This window comes from Macrotis lagotis, chromosome 1 (assembly GCF_037893015.1).
Source record: "Macrotis lagotis isolate mMagLag1 chromosome 1, bilby.v1.9.chrom.fasta, whole genome shotgun sequence".
NCBI classification, from domain to species: Eukaryota; Metazoa; Chordata; class Mammalia; order Peramelemorphia; family Peramelidae; genus Macrotis; species Macrotis lagotis.
In genome coordinates this window covers 38,872,862-38,893,124 of record NC_133658.1, presented here as the reverse complement: position 1 = coordinate 38,893,124, position 20,263 = coordinate 38,872,862, and the positions used below count along the sequence as shown (strand labels likewise).

Sequence of the window (20,263 nt, the reverse complement as noted above, 5' to 3'; positions counted from 1 at the left end):
CACCACCACCACTACTCCAAACCAAATGCGTATATTTGGGCTCTCCCCCTACCCTGAGTCCCATGAGATTGCCTAAATATATTTAGTAAACCAAGAGAATTTAAGGACCCTGAAGGATCAAGAACCCCAAAACCAGGGAACTTTAAGGGGGCGGGGGTCCACTTTTCCTCAGGACAGGACTGGGCTGCTTTTCTTTATACTGACACAGGTTACAAAATTTGTGTGGCATGTCAGAAAGAGTCATGGGATGACATCAGAAACCTGGGTTTGAGACCTGCTACTTATGGCTGTGTGACCTTGGCTGAGTATGACCTCTCTGAACTTCAGTTTGTTCATCTGAAAAAGGACTGAATGATCAATTCTGACAGTCTCAGAATCTTTGAGTGAAAGAGCCACTGTATTGATATCCAATTTGCTGCTAAATGCTTGGGAGGCATTGTGATCCAATGGGCAGGGAGGGTCAGTCTTGCAGTTAGAAAGACCTGGATGCAAATCTGTCCCAGACACTCCTCACCGGCTATCTGTGAGACTGAGCAAGTCACCTGACTTCTTTGAGCCTCAGATTCTTCTAAAAGGGATGTTAGAAGTCATCTAGTCTAATCTCTTCATTTCAAAGAGGAGGAAACTGAAGTCCAGGGAGATTAAATAACAAACCCAAGGGGATACCAGGGAATAAGTATCAAAAGCAGGAAATGATTCCCAAACCTCTGACTCCAGGACCAACATTGGATCCACTAAATCTTGCAATCCTTTCCAAAGGGCTATTGTTATGTGAATCCACTGAGATAATGTGTGTAAAATGCTTTTTTTTATTATTTTGCAATCATTCTCTAAAAGAAAGCGATTATTAGTCCTTTTCTCCCTAGCACATAGTAGGTGCTTGTCAGATGAATAGATGTATTCCAAGCTGCTTTCTTCCCTACACCCCTAATGGAAAATGTATCCTTTCATCCCATAGAGATGCCCAGGTTCAAAGAGTGTTCTCAGATTGGGGAGCAGCCTTTAGGGAGATATTTTTTTTCAGTCTTTCCCTAATATCTGAACTTACATGAATGAATAACAGTAAGTCTCCAGTAAGGAGTTGAACCAGAGTTGGATATTGGTTTTGGTTTTTTACCCACACTGTTCCTTTTATCTTCTGTGGCTCAGGAGCCCCACAGTGAAGCTTTCTCAATACAATTCAAAACTCTGGATCTCAATTAATAAGGAGAATCTCCTTTAAAAGACAAGGTGTCCAATGTGGACCAGCTGAGGAAATAGAAAATCCAATAAATAAGACCCCTGTTTTCTTGAGGCCACATATTCCTGACACATTCTCTGTAAGACTTGGTCCATACTAAAATTAGCGTGAATTCCATTCTTCAGTTGATTAAGGGGAAGGAGTAGAGTAGACTGGTGGAAAAATCTACATGTCCAGTCCTCTTTTCAATTGTCTCTCAATTCATTTCCCTTCACGGGGAAAGGAGATCTGTAGCCTGTGATTTAGTCTATGTTTAGAGGCTCACCACTACTGCCACCATGAAATGGGGAGAGCTGGGTCACCCATGCAGATCTGAAAATACCCTGAAACAAAGGCATTCAAGGCTTCATTTTCACTAGCAAAAAAAGGCAAAGCTGTGCAAAGGAACAGTCTTTCCCCCCTCGTTCCCAAGGCTTCCTTTAACAGGAAAAATGCACCAATAGGAAATTAAAATTTTCCATCAAAAAAATAGTAAGATCACAGTAATTCTGAAATATTGGAAGAACTTTATCGTCTTGAAATAAATAACTTTTAAAAAAAAGAAAAAGAAAAATCCAGGCAAATTCAGATTGTTTTATGAGAACCAATTAATAAATGCTAATTCATTCGGGTATATCTCCATTAAATTACTCTTTGATTTAATTGCGAGGGAATTTTCCATTACTAAACTCTCCCTTGCTGAATTTTTGCATTATTTATATTTTTTTTTCAGTTGCATTAATAGTGCGGTTGGTATGCGATATTATCTGAGCCTTAAAATGTTTCCTCATTCTTGCAGCTTCTTGTAATTTAGCAGAAGTCTCATTAAAAGCAGAGAAGATTTTGTGCATAAATGATTAGAAAAGAAGCTGTTTGCTCTTAACCTGAAACAAGAGGATTTTTTTCTGGTGGTTTTCCTCTCCTTCCTGGGTGTTTGCCTTTTTGGTTAATAGGTACCTTCAGTACCAGAGCACCAAACACTGGAATGGACAGGAGACGCATGTATTCAAATCTGATCATCGACTTAATTAATGATAAAGGCAAATAAAAACTGAAGCCCTTAAATTCCGGCTGCGTTGCCCTGCTCCTTCTCTCCAGGGTTACCAATAAGAAAGATCACAAACATTTGAGATCCTGCCTCTTTCAGTCCCTCTCCGATGTGACTTTATTTGTGGGAAAGAGAAATGGAAACGTGAGCAAGAATTTGGTGGGTTCAAGGCTGACTATGCAAAAATAGGACTTATTTTCCTTCTCTAACCTATAGACCCTACTGAGTTGTCTTAGCTTTATTTCATACACCTAGATGCCCCCTTCTTTATGAAACTTCTCTTTCATCTCTACCTTTTCTTTCTCTTGTTCCTTCTCAGTCTGTAATTTTCCCCATGGGTGTCTCTTAGGTTATTTCTTCTCTCTCTCTCTCTCTCTCTCTCTCTCTCTCTCTCTCTCTCTCTCTCTCTCTCTCTCTCTCTCTCTCCTTTTTTCTTTTTCTCTTCTGCTTTAAAACTTTCTGGGATGTGAATGATTAAACCACATACTCCGAGGTTTTGGCATGAGAGAGCATGTCACAGCCAGGAAAATTTCACCTTCATACTCAGCTCTATCAATAATTACAGCAGGATGGTAACTAAAGAATATAGCTTATAATTAGGTTTTGCAAATAAAGAAAAACTTCTCCTCATTTGATCAGCCCTTTGACCTAACTCTTGGCTAGGAGACTGCTCTCTGTACATTTTATCCCGGGAAAATTTGTTAGTAACTGTCGCCTGGAATAACCTCGATGCACAGTCCTTATCTATACAGCGGCTCTTAAACCTACAAGGAATGGATGGAGGAAGGTGTAATATAGATTTCTGCCTGTCTATTCCATCATAATAATTGACGTTCTTTTCAGGAAAGACTTCTCGATTAATCAAAATTCCTTTGGATTTGTTTTCTTTGATTTAATTCTCTTCTCCCTCCCCTTCCCATTTTCTTTGCTCCTCAGCGAAAATATAGGGCTTTCGGGCCAGTTGTTAGTAACTTAAATTAATCTCCCTCCCCATCCTGTCTCCCCCAAAACCAAATTCCCCAACGAACCGCTCCGACAGACATCAAAAAAAGTGTCACTCAGAAATAATGACTTTTTATCCATCAAGAAGGGCCATTAAAGTGACAAAGCCTCAAAAGATACTTATCTTCAAACTAATTCACAAGGTAGCTAAATTATCTCCTCATTAACTTTCATTGATGAAGGTGGAGGCTGGTCCTCGCCTAAAACAAAGATGAATTGAAAAAGCCCAAAGCGGCTTTATGTTCCTCCAGGCTAGGTCAGCATCCTTCCTGGGGAGTAAGGCTAACAATTTCTAGCGAGCGGGTAGAGAAGGTGGGGGGAAATTCTTCTCCAAAGCAACCCTCGCTTCTCCCTACTAAGGACAGCGAAAGGGAAAGAACCTCGAGAAGTTTCGGGGGGTCTGCTTGGCCTTTTCCTGCGCCTAAGCGATTGTGTTCCGAAGACTTGGATGGATTTGACAAAGTTTGGGGAGGTAACCAAACTTTTAATGGGAGTCCCCTCAATTGAGTTATAATTCGGAGCCCTATGTCTCCCCCAAATTTGGCCCTCCGCCCCCAGCCGCGTGAAGATTTCTGGCTGAGGGATGGGGACTCCTATGGGTGCCTATCCAAATACCTGGGAACACTTGTCAGCTTTCCTTTGTTCTTTCTCTGGGTGGAAGAGGGGTACTTTCGCTGTGTGTTGTTTGGAAATTGGAGACAACGAAAAACTGTTGGGAGTCCCAGAGAACGAATGAGATTGCTGTGGAGTGCCCTCGCAATACAAGAAGTCGCAGGAACTGTGCCCCCAGAATAAATGGAGGCGTGATACTGCCAAGGAGTTAGCTAGTGGCAAAAACGAACCCCGGTTTTCAAAAGAAAAAAATAAAGGGCAGACATAAAGATCTGACCAGGCTGGACAGAGGCCGTCTACTTAAGACAGCTGGAAACTTTTTTGTGGTCTTACATTTCCGGGATTTTTGATCTGTTGGGTTCCTAGCAGTAAAGGGTCCAGAACCGAAGCGAGATTTGACCCGGCTTCGTTCGTTGCAAAAGAGATCCAGACCCGATTGTCCCGCTCCCGGTGAAAGAGATCCGACTTGTCCTCCAAGAATCTAAGATATTGGAAATGAGAGGACCTGGGGCCTCCCGGCGAGGAAGCATTCGTGCCCCCCACTTCCCCCCTCCAGTCCTGTAGGTAAGAGAAAATTCGTGACTACAGAATCTCCGACCAGAAGCTGTGGAAAGTCGGCCAACGAATCTGATCACAAATAGGGAAGAACCCCCTCCCCATCCCTCCTGGGCTGTTGGTTTGGGGAAAGGATGTCGAAAAGAAATAACTCCATTCAGTAACTGGGAACCGAGCACGGTGCGTTCCAATCGCACTGGATTTGGGGTTACTATGCTTGGGCACAGTTCTTTCCCGTTTTATCAAGCTTTTCACCAAATTCAGAAAGGATTCCTAAAGAATTATCCCCTTTCCTTCCTCCCCTCTCCTCTCCTCTATATTTCAACTTCTTTTTCTCTTCTCTTTTCTGTTGATCTCTCTCTCTCTCTCTCTCTCTCTCTCTCTCTCTCTCTCTGTCTGTCTGTCTCTGCGTGGCGCTCAATCTCTGTCTGGCTCTTCCTCTTTTATTATTTGTTTCTGTCACATGTGTGTGCAATCTTACACATAATCTATATATAAAATAGACATAGAAAAACAGACATTCTATTTATGGCACAGTTGAAAGGATCGCCCTGGTCCGAAATGATCATACAAATCGGCTTCGATAGGGAGACAGCAATTTTATTCTCCAGGTCTATTTAATTATTGTTCAGTGAAAAGGACAGTGTGTGTGTGTGTGTGTGTGTGTGTGTGTGTGTGTGTGTGTCTGCCTGTGTGTTTTGTGGTCGCCCTAATTAATGCCTCTTAGAAGAAATGAAACTAGAGAGAAAATTGTAAATCGCTAGGGCTCGGGGTAAGATCGGTTCCTCGACCTGGGCCTAGGGTTTTCAGACCTGGCGCCTCCAGAACGACGACGTCGCTAGGTCTTTGCTCTCATCTCAGGACGAGATGGTCCAGGTGGGGAGATCAAGCCCGAAGGGGGAAGAAGGTAAACCCAGAGTCCTAGAGCGACCAGCAGTTTCCAGGGCCCGGCGGTGCACAACAACACAGAAACAGTAAATCTCTTGGCTGACACCAGGATTTGGCTCAATCAGCCCAGCCCAGTTGGGGCGAAAGAGTGCTTGGCAGAGTTCTATTTGGTGGCAGCAAATTTCTCTCCCCCCATCCCATGTCCTGGAAATATTAGAACGAGACCAAGAAAAGAGAACTCCCAAACTGCAAACAGTAATTGTCACAAGGCATTTGAAAAACTAAATAAAGGACGTCATTTTCCCAAGAGTTCTCCACTGTCTGCCCGTGACCACAAGCTACCTGAATGACCCCGGTCCCCAAAGCTCCCCCTATCTAGCCAGCTCTTGGGGGAGGATGGCTGCTCCCTTGGCCCTGCCTGCCTTCTCACAGCAGAAACTCCTTCCTAGAACTGAGCCCCCCGTGGGGGAGGCCCTACCGCCCCGGACGCCGTTAGGCCAAGAGGAGACCTCCGTAAGTGCCTAAGGACTAGGGATCCGGATTGTTTCAGGTCAATTCGGATTTCGTTTGGACTGCGTCTGGGGCGCTGTCCAGAGAAATCTTGGGCACACACTGGAGCCAAGAGAGCAAGATGTCCTGAACCTGAAAAGACTGTATCAGAGTGCGTGTCTGCGTATCTCTCAATAGCCGAGCGCAGGACGCGGGGTCCGGGAGGGAAGAGCCCGGGCGCACCGGCAGGCAACAAGCTCCCAGCCCCAGGACCGGCTGGCGCGGAGGTGGGGAGAAATAGAGATCTCTCCTAGCGGGCAGCCGCGCCGCTCGGCCTCTTTATTATAACAAATGTTCCGTTTACAGAGCGGGACTTCATATTCGCCCGGAATTCATCTGAAATATCGATTTCCTCTCACTTTGCGGGTCGCAATCGATAGCCCTGCGCCCTGGCCCCATAAATCGCCTTCGCGGCTGTGGGCGCGGGCTCCATCTATCACTGAGGGTGGGCTCCCGGCCCTACCGCCCAGAGCCCCCTCCCTGAGAGGCTGAGGGTGCAAAGCCCGGCGAAGGGGAGGCTGACGCCCCCAACTCCACCACCTGCGCTAAGCCGGCCCAGACCAGGGCCGGGGGGGAGGACAAGGTCGGGAGAGGGGGGGAAAGGAGATCCGGCCGTATTGGGGGAGGATGCAGAGGAGGGGAGCTTAGGCCCGCAGGGCTGGAACCCCCGGGGGAGCGACCCGGTCCCTGCTCCACGCTCCCCCCGCCGTAGGACAGGGCAGAAGGATCCCGAGAAAGCCCCCAAGTGCGTTTTTCAGTGGACTCCTGCGCCCCCGCCCCCTTCTCCGGGGCCTCCGGGGGTCAGCTTCTGGCTCTGGCCTGGGCCAAGCTCCAGAGGTGCGCGCTCCCCTTCGGGGGGGGGGGCTCTAGGACTCAGGGACCGGCTCGGGGGCGCAGAGGGGGATTAGTGTGGTCCGGGCGGAGCGGAGGCGAGAGGACCCGCGGCCTGGCCGGGAGGTCGCCCCTCAGCCAGCTCGCGTCCGCTCCGTCCCGGCCAGGGGCTAGGGCGGGGGCCACCGGGCTTGCCCCGGAGGAAAGATCAAGGGCCCCCTCCCCGTCCGAGGGTGCCCAGGCTCCAAGCCCTATCTATTCTCTGCACCCGGGAAAGAGCTCCAGCCCCAGCCCCGGACGGACGGACGGACGGACGGACTGACGGACGGACGCAGCAGTCCACACGCGCCGCGAGCGCTCCGGGCCTTGGAGCCCGGGGTCTCGGACCCCGCCGCGTACCTTACCCGAGCGGATGGAATTGTGAGGCATGGCGAGGGAAGCGGTCACGGCCCACGCAGAGGCTTCGGGGATCTCGGACACCTTGTCCCGACAGCACCGGCCTTCGTGCTGCTCTGCTGGGAAAAGGCAATTGGCCGCCAGTGAGCCCCGCAGCCCTTTCCCCTAGACCCCCGGCTCCCCGGCCCCCCGGGTCCAGGGTGTCCTTTGAGCCTTCCTGGCAGGAAGGCAGAGGAGCTGCAGGGAAGGCTCCTTCGAACCCGGGCTCCCTCCTCCTTTCCCCCCCGCCCCCCCCCTCTCCCTCGGGACCTCTCGCTGCCCCTAGCCCCCCTCACTCCCTCGTACCCGGCCGGCGGCAGGCCCTGGGTGGCTCTGGTGCACTTGGGAGGAGAGCCGGCTCCCCGCACCTTGCCTGCTTCGGAAGTTTGTTCCCAGCCGCCCGGCATCACCGACCGGTTTTATCCCGCCGAGGCCCTGGGAGATGGCTCTGGCGAGGATCGCAGGCCACGGATTGGCTGGCTGGGTGCAGGGGGGCGCGGGGAAGGGGAGGATTTTGCAAGGGGGACATGGCTGAGTGGACTCAGGAGTTAGAGACATTCTCGGGAGCTTCTGTTTACAGGCGGAGAAGGGAGGAGGAGACAGCTGAGCCCCCAGCCGCAGCGGGCCCGGGCCCCCAGAGGAGGGGGCGACGGTGGCAGAACGGGGGAGAACAGAGGTTAGCAGTGGGCGACCCCCCAGGGTCAGCGCCTCCTGGGAGGAGAGGGGCGAATCGGCCTCGAGTGGACTCCAGGGTTAGCCACTTTCTCTCCCAGTCTTTGCTCCCTGGGCAAAGGGTTTGAGGTTTTGCTCCTCTTTTCGAAGATTTCTCTTAACTGTGTTTCTCTGAGTCAGAAGCCTTCTCAGAAAGACAAAAGAAGAGAAAGCTGAATCCAGGGATCTGACGGAAGGTGAGAAGGCTCAGACTCCTCTCTCCGGGGGCTACCCGCCTTCCCCACCCCCATCCTTCCCCTACCTTTGCTGCTCCAGCCTCAGCTGACCAGTCAGGTCACTCTCTCAGGTTATCAAAACACATGGTGAGATGATGATCCCCATTACTGAAATAATAACGATGATGATGTTGATAGTGCTACTAATCGACTGTTGGGTGGAAGAGGCCCGCCTATCATCTGGCCATGCTCAGGCCTCTGGGTCGGGCTTACCTGGGGCTTCTGCTCCTTGAGGACCTAATGGGAAGCCTATGAAGAATCAGCTCCAGCATTAGCTTCAGCCCAAACACTAGGAGGGAAGAGAAGAACAGAGTTCAAGGATCTTACATGGTTTGGGAAGGATTATTAAAAGTCTTCCAAAATAATGTAATTGAATTGGCTTACTAAACACTCCCCTGGGGGGGGGGGGGGAATATGCTGTGTGGGGAGGGGTAGAGAGAAGGCAGATAGTGAGAAATGAGTCATTTCAAGAAAAGAGAAAGAGCTTTCAAGAGAAGAAAATAGCCTGCTCTAATGGAGAGAATTTTCAACTAGAAGCCGGTGTTCCAGGACTGTGTTTCAGTCTGCATTCTTGACTGAACTTGCTGGAAAATATCAGAGAAGTCCCTTCTCTGGTCTCAGTTTCCTCCTCTGTCAAGTGAAAGACTGGATTAGAGCAAATGCTCTTAACATTTTCTGTGTTGCACTCCTCTGGCAGTCTGGTGGAGTTTTCTTATAAAATAAAATATAAAATTGCAAAGGAAATCAGTTATTCTGAAATAAAGAGGTACGTTTTCCTGCATCCAAGTTTATAGGCCCCTTGAAGTCAACAGTGGATCCCAGGTTGAGAACCCCTGGACTATAGGATTTCTAAGGACTTTTTCATCTCTGAGACTCTGCAAATCTATATGTAAATGAGAGGAAGGGACAAAGGACAAAATGGTGATAAATGCCGCCTCCCTTCTCCAACTCTGCTACCTCCCCCCCCCCACCTCCAGCATTCCCCAAACACATTAAGTGTGCACTATGCATGGAGGTAATGCAGGAGGCTGAAGGGGCATTCTGTTTATGTGTGTGTGTGTGTGTGTGTGTGTGTGTGTGTGTGTGTGTGTGTGTGTAGAAGTGATAAGGAGATTCCTATGTTCAGAAAGAATGAGAAAGTGACACCTCAAGGTGGGAATGGAAGAAGAGTTGGGATTCATTCCCCGGAATGTGACTGACTCTCATGTCTTAACATTTATATGGCCTACAACAAGAACAAAGTAGCAGAAACTCTACACTGGAGGTGCCCCCCCCCCAACTCAGACAGGACACAGACTCTCCCTGACCTGATAAAAGAGGAAACACCAGGCTTCAATGGGAGCCCAGAGACCTGCAGGAATGACACAGCAGGTCCCAGACTGGCTCAGCTAGCTCCTACTGGTTCTCTCTGCAATGCAGGAGTTTGGAAATTGGAGAGGAGACAGAGATAGAGGAGAGGACAGAGACAGAGAGACAGAGAAAGGGGAAAGAGAAAGAGGGAGACAGGGAGACAGAGAGAGAGAGAGAGAGAGAGAGAGAGAGAGAGAGAGAGAGAGAGAGAGAGAGAGAGAGAGAGAGAAGAAATAGGAGTAAAAAAGGAGACAGAAAACAGAGATGTAAAGATTTAAGAAAAAACTAGAAAAAGTTGGTAGGAAAAGAAATTTTTTTTCACCCAAAAACTTCTTTGGTGCATCATAAAAAAATTTAAAAATAAAAACATTTCATTTCAACCTTAACTCACCTCTGCAAATATACTACATGTGATAATGATTTTATGATCATGACAAGTTGGAATTTTGAATTACTAAATCAACAAAGGGACTTTAGATTTTTTTAAAGAATAATTTATTTTAAAAAGAATAATTTATATGTACCTACTTCCTCTAGGTTTCCATTTAAAGTATTTTTTTTCCTTTCTGGCTCCTACTTCAGTGCTTGGGGAATTAATTCCATTTTTCCATAGACAATATTTCTAGAAAATTCACATCTCTGGTTTAGATTCCTGTATATATCCAATGACAGAATTCTCTGTGCACAAGCAAGGCAATTGATTGATTGAGTCCCCAAATCTCCAAGTCTAAGAAGCAACAAAAGAAAATTCAGACATACTTTCTGTGCCTCAGCAGAAATTCTTGAGCTCATGGGAAGGTGCCCTTCATATTTCAGTCCTCTACTTTCTCCCTTTGAACAGACAGATAGGACCATGAGCAAGAACACTTATTGCCATATTCCTTAATCTCCAAAATTTTAGTGCATTCATATTTATCATGACAACTCACATTTCTTTTGTTCTTAAAGTTTACAAATAGCTTTCTTCTCTAGATGAGTGATGCAAGTGTAGTGATAACCATTTTGCAAATGAAGAGAATAGCCATAATAGCTAGCATATATCACTTCTTAAAGTTTGCAAAGCACTTGACAAATTGAAAACTAACTTTATCCTTACACAAACAGAGGTTAGATGGTGTACTCAGTGTCACACAGTAAATACCTATGGGGGATTTGAACACAGGTCTTCTTAACTGTAAGTGTAGTCCTCTCTCCACTGTACCACCTAGCTGTGGAAGGCAGTTCAGAACTAAAATTATTTGCCCATGCTCCTACAGTCAGAATTCAAACTCAGCTCTCTTGATTCCAAATCACAGTTTCAAATATTTAGAGTTCTATGGAAATTCAGATGCTGTGGAGTACAATCCCATGATTTTGCTGTTGAGAAAGTGAGGTCAGAAGGATTAAATGATGGGCCAAGTGACATAGGTTCTAAAATCAATGCTCTTTCCATATCTTTATGCTTATCCTAAAGAGTTTTGCTTCTTACAACTCATTTAATTGCACTTAGATTTAGAGTAATGGCCTAGGCAAACAAAAATTCTAATTTGTCAATTAAGAAATGTTGATTTAATACCTATGGTATACCAGTCATTTTGTTATGTGCTAGGGATTCAAAGAGAAAAGAGAAAATTAATTCAGCAAGCATTTATTAGACATCTATCAATCTTCCAATCCTAGAAAATTAAAGTTCATATTCTGTCAGAAGTGACATGTCACACATAACATGTATATGCAGCCTTATGTAGATATATATGTATATTTCTACAGAATGAAGACATTTAGATTGTAAGTTCCTTGAAGGCAGGAATGATAAGATTGTTCAGTTGTGAGCTCCTTGGCATCTTTTTCATGCTCAGCATCTAATAGAAGATACTTAATAAATGTTTGTTGACTGATATTTATTTAAAATCAATTATAATAACTGGGAAGATTATGTCAGGAGCTGAGCTGGGGATGGGAGGCATCAGAAAGTTTTCCTATAGAAGGTTGTATTTTAACTTTTTGAAGGAAACTAAGGATTCTAAGGGGTGGTTGAGAGTAGTGCAACAGTGTGGAGATGGGATCGAGAACAGTAAGGAGGTCAGTTTGACTGGTTTTCCAGTTGAGAGAGCTACTTCTTCCCTAGTTCTGTTATCTAATACACTGGTAAAAGGCAGTCACAGCATGGAGAGTAGAAGTTTGCCTGATACTTTCTAGCTGTGTGACCTTGGACAAATCATTCAACCCCATTACCTCACAAAAACCAAATTTAAAAAAAAATTTTTTTAAAGAAGGTTGCCTGGTGCAAGTCCTGTCTCTGACTTTCACTGGCTGTGTGGCCCTGGACAAGTCATTGTGCCCTCTCAATGCCCCAGGCAAACTCTCTATGAGGAAAAAGGAAAAAAAAATTCTGTCGATCTGTATCTGTAAAGGGAGTTTCCCTACACTAATGAAAACACTAGGCTGAGCAACAACAATACACTGTGACTACTCAAGGAATCAGAAATCCTTCCACTCTGCAATACATAAACAGGGAGTCAGAAGACCTGAAGTCTAGTTCTGACTGCCACTAACTTGCTTTGTAACCTTGGGCAAGATGCCTCACTTCTCTGGGTCTCAGTATCCTCACCCTTAAAATGTGGGGGACTCTGAAGACTAACACTAGGATTCTAAGTAAATGTGGGAGGGGATTTGAGAGTGGAGAGATCTCTCTAGACTTTAGAGCAAAAGAACCTTCCTGAGGACAAAGGTGCTTTGCAAAATGTTTCTAAGGGGATTTAAATGTATTTAATGCAAGTCCATTTGGACGCTTTCCTCTGCTTTCCAAGTCTCTCTCTCTCCATCAGCATCCTTTGGGGGTCCTTACCTAGGGCAGTTCAAGCACCATTCACATCCTTTGCCTAATTCAATTTCCAGGACTCTGGAATAGATCTCAACACAATAGTGTTGATCACGAGCATGCTACTGAACCACCCTGCCCCCCAAATCTGTCTTTGCCGTGCCATGGCATCTATCTCCTCTCCTATATGGCCTATGTGCCTGTCTTTTGCCTTTCTCCTTCGGCTTAGATAATAGACTTTCAGAAGACTACTGGACTGGGGGGAGGGGGGTTATCATGAGATCCTGGTGCTAGTTCAGCTTCTGGCACTAACTTTGTGACTTTGGGCAACTCACACAACCCTTTAGATCTCAATATCCAATTATCAAAAAAAGAAAAGGACCATTCAAACCAAATAGTCTGAGGTTTTTCTTCCTTAAAGAAGCAGCCAGGTGGTACAGTGGATAGGGCATTGGCTCTGGACTCAAGAACACCTCAGTTCGCATCTGACCTATGGCACTTGTTGGCTATGCAAATGCAATCCATAAGCTTGTCAAGGCATCATCTCCCTCAAGTCATGAAGGGCAAGCATCATCATGTGACTCAGTTTCTTAATTTGTAAAATGACGACACAAAATAGCAGGGTTGTTGGGAGAACCAAGCATGATAACATTTGTAAGGCAGCAATTCACATCTGATGGTCCCATAATACATTCTTTCCCTTCCTTCCTTCTTTCTTCCTGCTAGGACAATCTACGTTTCCATTGAAAGGAATATGAGGGAGGGAGGGGAGGGAGAAGAATCCCAGTGCTAGGCCCTCCTCAGAAGCTAATTAGCGGGGATTAGTTTATCTGGGAAAGTAGTTATCCTCTGGTAGATGAAGGGAGCCCGAGATAACCTAAGGGAATGAGATGTGGAGCGAATACTAGCCTTTGCCTGTGCCTCTAACCTTCTTTGTGGCTTGGATCCCTTTACCATTCTGATGAAACATATGGACCCTTTCTCCAAAGAACAATTTTAAATAATTAGAAGAAATGTTGAATTTCAATTAGAGGTTAGTGAAAATAAAGATATATTCTCCATCCCCACCCCACCCCCATACAAGGCTATACATGTCTTGAAATTCATTCATGGAGAGGCTATAGGGACTCTAGATTAAGAATCCTTGGTGTGTTGGAATAGGAAAAACAAAATCTCCAAAAAGTCAAGGCTTTTACAGATGCAAGAAGCAAGTAATTTCACCTGCCCAGGCCTCAGTTTCATTCTCTTTAAGATGAGAGGGATGGACTTCAATGATTTCTGCAATCCCTTTGAGTTCTAGATTTAGACAGAATCTGACAACCTTTGGGCTTTGACAGAAAGGGCTGACCCTGGATAAAGAGAAACCAAGGCTCAGCACCCAAAGGAGATGAACAAATACTACTTTCTCCATTTTGCCTGAGGACTATACATACACAAGTAAATGTGCACACACACACACACACACACACACACACACTCACTCACTCACTCAGACCCCAGCAGCATTTCCCACCGGGGTCTTTTTTGACAGATTTTCACCATCACAACGGGGATGCCCTGGATTCCTGCAGTGTGCCCAAAGCCTAGCCAATGTCTGCCAGCCCTCCCCAGAGCCTCCAGGCTGGCAGGGCAGTGAGGATCAATCATTAATTTCTCCCCCAGGGTTGCAGCTGGCAGAAATAGAGAGGCAGGTCCTGGCAGGTGAGAGGAAAGGTGCACTGATCCCCAGGGAGCCCTTTGGAAAATACCATTCATGGGCATATTTTTCAGCCCATTAATGATCTGAGAGTAATCTCTAGCTTTCCTTTCTTCTCCCTTTCCTTCTTACCCTGGCTTTACATACAAACAGAAAGGGATTTGGGATATTTTTGAGATCTTGTTTGGTCCTAAAGAGTTCAAAGTATTGGAAAGGCAACCTGAATAGGAAGAAGAAGGGAAAGAGGGGATGGGATGGGGAGCAGGAGATGGAGGTGGAGGCAGGAATGGACAAAAGGGGAGGGAGAGGAACAAAAAGAGGAAAAAGGGGAAAAAGCAACATTTTATAGAGGGGAAAGCAAAAGCCTTTTTAAAAAAACAAGTGATATATTAGAACATAGACTTGAAAGACAGTGAAGTGCAATGGGAAGTGTGCTAGGACTTCAGAGTCAGAGAACCCTAGACTTGAAACCCTTCTTTACCTTTTATTCTCCTATCTATGTAACTTTGGGCAGGTCACTCTCCAATCTTTTATTTCCTTATCCGTTAAATGTTTGGGGTCAGACTAGATTCCTGAATATCCCTCCTGTCTCTTATGCTTAGATTATACCTCACCTTCACTGCCATTTTTTGGCTCCCACCCTTCTCCCATCATTATGGAACCCTCTTGGAACATAGGGAGTGTCCAAAGAGACTTCAGACTCGAGCACCTGGAAAACTTTATTCCCCTGCCATGAAAGAGCAGCCACCTCCCCACCCCAAGAATGTTCTATCAACTCCTCCTCCTTTCCCCCTTGACAGAACACCTGCCAGTCCAACCCGAGAATAACAGGACTCAGAACCCAGGAATCCTCCTTCCCTGGCCAACACGAAGGGCAGTGGAGTGTGCTAATGCTCCTGACAGACAGCCACTCTTGATTGTGTGCCAAAGGAAAAAACCCAAGCCCAGAGTTTTCATCATAGGCGAGATTCATTTTGTCCTCCATTGGCCTCAAAGTTCCAGATGTTCCTGCTGTTTTGTGCTTCAGAGAACAGCTGGGTGTAACCCCTTAGTTCCCCAGAATCCTCAGGGAAAGACTACAGGCCTTGTACTGGGTGAGAGTAAATCATTGAACTACCAAGCCATCTATGACTGACAGATGAAACTCAACCTTTTACCCTGCAGGGAAGACCAGTTTGCATGGATTTTCACTATGGGGCAGAACTAGTCATGTAGGCAGAAGACTCTTGGGGCCATGAGATCCTCAGTCCTATTCAACAAGTATTAATTAGGTCCCTGCTCTGTAAGGCTCTGGATTAGACACTGGAAAGAGAGAGAACACACAAGGAAAAAACTCAGCCTGTGCTCTCAGGGAACTTACTTTCTACTGGCAGAGGCGGGTGGGAGTGGGGGAAAAAGACACAACCTTTACACTGATGAATAAATGAGAAATATATACAGGATGAATACAAATAATTTGGGGGAGATAATGCTAATAATTACTCCATAGCAGACACTAGGCTAGCAAGATAGACCTCTTCTTTCATTCTAATGAGAGAAAACATCTAAAGGGGACTTGGAGTTGGGAAAATATGAGCCACAGCTCTGTGGCAGAGAGATGGGCAGGAGTGGCATGGAGAGCTGTTGGAAGAAGGAAGGAAGCATTGATTACGTTCTTACTATTTTTCCTTTTAAAACCCTTTATATTTTTCAGCTTGGGCCAGCTCTTTGATAGGGTAGAGGGGGGACAATCAGTGTGTGAGAAATGAATCTATTGATTCTCCTCTGTAAAGTAAAACTCTTTTTGTTTGTCCTAAAGAATCCCATTAGCTTTGAGAGCATGGACTGTCATTTGCCTTTGTATTTTCAGTGCTCAGCACAGTGGCTGGTTGGTTGGTTCCTTCTGGTCCCTTGTTATTCAAGAAGACTAAAACAACATCACAAAGTTAGAGACAAGTTGCAGAGTTTCTGACTGTGACTGATCAGACTAATACTAGCTCAGAATGTTCTACCGCCGGATACATAGTAGGTGCTTTATAAATGGTTCGTTGATTGTTGATGTTTGTCCTTTGTTCTTTCTTTTTTCAACAATACTCCTTTTACTTTTTTTTATTTTTTTGCAAGGCAAATGGGGTTAAGTGACTTGCCCAAGGCCACACAGCTAGGTAATTATTAAGTGTCTGAGACCGGATTTGAACCCAGGTACTTCTGACTCCAGGGCTGGTGCCTTATCTACTGCGCCACCTAGCCACCCCTGTCCTTTGTTCTTGAAGAAGACTTTGGCATTAGGGAGGCGATATCATGCCAATCACATGAATTGGATTGGAATGAGGGGGTGCTATGCTAGAGGTCACCAACCTCACTTTCTCCTCCAGAGTCATCTGGATTCAGTGATCAGATATGTATCAAGATGATGAGATAATCCTGGATGCAAAGCAATCAGGGTTAAGTGACTTGCCCAAGTCAGACTCCTGCCCTCTTGACTCCAAGGTGAGTGTTCTAATCATTGCACCACCTAACTGTCCCTTGTTGATTGACTCACTAAACTGATCTACAAAGACTGTCCTGAGGCTGCTGCTTGAAAGAACCCTGACAAGATGGGGAATAAGGTAGGATTGAGCCAAGGAAGAGCTCACCTGGACACTAAGAGGGTCATGGCACACTACTTGGGGTATCACTTAAGATGGAGATCCTGAGACAGTTTAACTAGAGGAGGGGGTAGCTGAACATTCCCTGGAGTATGTCTCTTGATCCCATTGTACATGTAATCATCCTGTATCTCCATTCTCCAAGCTCTGAGGAAGAAATGAGGGTACAGTGGTGGCAAAAGTCCCTAGACTTGAATGAGCCAAACACGGGTCATCATTGGATTGTCTAGAAATGGAGTACGACATCAATGGAGACCATTGTGAGTGACAACCAGTGACCCTGAGGAGGGAGTGAGGGAAAGAACTGGGCCTTGGATGCAGAAGGAATTCATATCAACACCAAAAGAGTTCAGGTGACTGTCTTCCCCCCAACCTCTCCAGCATCAATTGTTTCAGCTTTTATCATCTTTGCCTATTGATGGGAATGAAGTCAAACCTCAGAGTTGTTTTAATTTTTATTCCTCTAATTTTTAGTGATTTGGAGCACTTTTTCATATTGTTATTTATCATTTCCCTTTTTCTGAAAAACTAGTCAACGTGCTTTGACTATTAATCTATTGGGGAGAAACTCTCATTTAAACATCAAAGAAGAGGCAGATGTTGGAAGGGGACTTTCCCAACACCAGGAAGCTTTCATCCCAGCTTAGACATCGAAGTCTAAATGGAGAAATGTCCCCACTGCAAGATACTTGATTTCACCTCTTAAGAATTTACTAAGGGAGACTCATCCCTGGATTTTCACCAAAGTCATGCTGAATCACCTGGACATAGGTCAGTCTCCTCCAGGCCAAAGATCTCCAGACACTCTGCAGGACTCAGCTGCCCTCACTAGGGTGATTGGGGAGGAAAAGTGGGAGGTATGCTGAATTAAAATCAGAAGACCTCATTCTAGCCTTGGCTTTGCCTAACTAGCTGTGTGATCTCTGGCTAATTACTTCATTTCTCTGAGCTTGACTGTAAAATGTGTATATGTCATGAAAGAGGGTAAGACTTAATGATCCTTTTGAGCTTATAATGGTCCATGACTCTAAAAGAACATCTTCTTGTTGATGAACAATATGAACTTTCTTTAATGAACTTTTAATTACCAGCTCTGGCCATGGATCTGATGGAGTCAAGGTGGGTATAGTATTTATATGTGGATGGTAGGTGTGGAGGTAGAGGTAGAAGATTGGTAGGGGACTTGTCTATCAGTTGGTGGCACAGTGGATCCAGGCTTCAGCCTGGAATAGAAGGACCTGAGGTCAGATCTGGCCTTGGGTGCTTACTAACCATACAATGCCTCTTAAGTTCTGCCTCAGTTTCTTCAACTGTAAAATGGAGATATAAGGCCTCCTACCTCCCAGGAATCCAATGAGAATATATTTGTAAAGGACATAGTAATCGTTGTATAAATGCTTACCTTTTCTCCTTCCTATCAACCTGGCAACTGCATCAGTTTCTGCCTTTGTAACTACTCCAGTCTGTGTGTCAGCTAACAAGTATCTATTACATACTATTATATATCATAATATCATGTTATACCTAGTTATATCATATGTTACATAAGATACCATATGTATTATTGGATAAGCATTTATTATGTGTTATTATACATTATATTAGTACCTATTATATGTTATAACATAAACATTTATCATTTATTTATTATATATTATAACATGGTGTATATTATAGGCCATATGTATTATTGTGTAAATATGCATTTACTGTTACTTAAAATGTGCCAGATGCTGGGAAAACAAAGGTCAAAATAAAACAATCCCTGCTCTCAAGGAATTTACATTCTATCACACACGAAGCAAATACAAAGTAATCCTAAGGGGAAAAGGCACTAAAGGCGAGAGGACATAAGTAGAGGCTTCCCATAAAAAAAATGGCCCTTGGGCTTGGTCTTGAAACCACAGAATCCAAGCACAAAAATGAAGAAAGACTCTTTGGAACAAAGACACAGAGATGGGAGGTGGAGAGTTGCCAACAAAGAGGCCAGTATGGGTGTATGGTAGGGAATCATATGTGATGAGGAGTTTTCAACGACCAAGTGTTTAAATTTGATTATAAAGGTACTGGAGAGCCACCGGAATTTATGGGGGAGGGAAGTGATCAGCATTTTTAGGAAAATAATTTTGGTGATTCTGTATTAAATGAGTGAGAGAAATGAGACAGACAGAGAGATCAATTAGGAAGTTGCTGTAATTAATTTTCTACAGAAGGGAAGATCAAAGCCTGAATTAGGGTTAAGGTGATGAGGGATCTGTAGACCTTGTAATCACCAGGAACAGTTCTCCATCCTCAGTCTAAATGAAAGGGCCTGAGGTTAGGTGTCTACCAGAGTGGTGAACAAAAGTGTATCTGTAGAGATTTCCACCAGGCAGGAGGGAATGAGAAGGAGTCTAAGTCCATAAACCTTAGAAGAGACTCTAGAGAACATTTTTTCTTCATTTTACAATTGGGGAAATGGAGGCCCAGATAAAATAAGTTGACTGAAGAACACAGAGTAGTTAGGAGCAGATCAAAGATGTGAAGGGAGGTCTACTATCTCCCAAGCCAGAGTCTGTCAGAGAAGCCATGTGTAGTCAGTCAGATGGCTGTCAACAAAGCATCCCACTGCCCTTGAAAGTCTCATTAAAAGAATTCTCAGATTTGCTCCTTCTGTCACTTCTCTACCTGGGCATCCACTCTGTTTCAGAGAGACCTCCTCCTAGGCACCAGTGCCATTTGGTGTGCAATAGTACCTTAATTGGGGTTGTAGAGATGCTTAATCATTGCAAAAGATGCTGGACTGAAAATCAGGAGACCTGGAGTGAGTAAACATAAATAAACACATGATAATAGCAATGCACATTTATTTAGTATGTCAAGGCTCACCAAGAAGCTGACTGATCTTGCTCAAATCAGTTAACTTCTTAGGACTTCATTTTCTCCAATAGATCATGACAGAGTCAAAAGAGCACTGGTAAATCAGAGGCCGGGATTCTACTTTCAATCCAACGTACAACTATGGAAAATGCACAACTTCTGAGCTTCGATTTCTTAATATGTAAAATAGAAAGAGTAGGGTTAAATATGTGTTCTGCCAGCATCTCAGGGTTGTCTTGAGATTCTCATGAGATTCTGAAATTAAAAACAATTTAGAAACAAGAAAACATTACAAATTTTAGTTATTATGATAATCTTTAAAGGTGTCTTTTGGACCTACAATGAACTTGCTTCTGAATAGGTGCTTTAAAAAATTTATATGTAGAGATGAGTGGCAACATGTTGTAAAGGAGAAAGTCAGCTAGACTATACCTGCCGAAAGACTTGTATTAAGAAAAGCAGATTCTTGGGGAGGCTAGGTGGCATAGTGGGGGTGGCTAGGTGGCATAGTGGATAAAGCACCTGCCTTGTAGTCAGGAGTACCTGGGTTCAAATCTGGTCTCAGACACTTAATAATAATTACCTAGCCATGTGGCCTTGGGCAAGCCACTTAACCCCATTTGCTTTGCAAAAACCTAAAAAAATAAAAAAATAAAAAAAAAAAGCAGATTCCTCATCAGTAGTTTCCTCATCCAATGGAATTGCAGTTCTAGGTAAGGAATATACTTGATAGAAGATTTTTAAGCAAAATATGCAGATTAACCACATTACTGTATCTACAACTCCAAAATGTTGTTGACTCTACCCATGAGTCTCTACAGAAAAATGCTTTATATACTTCCCAT

The 20,263-nt window shown here is 44.8% G+C and overlaps 1 protein-coding gene across 4 annotated transcripts in view; it reads right to left on the bottom strand.

Moving 5' to 3' along the window:
* The window catches only part of PAX8 (paired box 8), a 79,055-nt gene extending 71,854 nt beyond the window's left edge, over nucleotides 1–7,201 (bottom strand). For all 4 annotated transcript variants that reach the window (XM_074198042.1, XM_074198057.1, XM_074198050.1 and 1 more), the window contains exon 1: nucleotides 7,109–7,201. In XM_074198042.1, coding sequence (XP_074054143.1) covers nucleotides 7,109–7,133 — 25 coding nt within the window. In that variant the 5' untranslated portion in view covers nucleotides 7,134–7,201. The remainder of the gene's footprint in view (nucleotides 1–7,108) is intronic.
* Nucleotides 7,202–20,263: the final 13,062 nt, after the last annotated feature.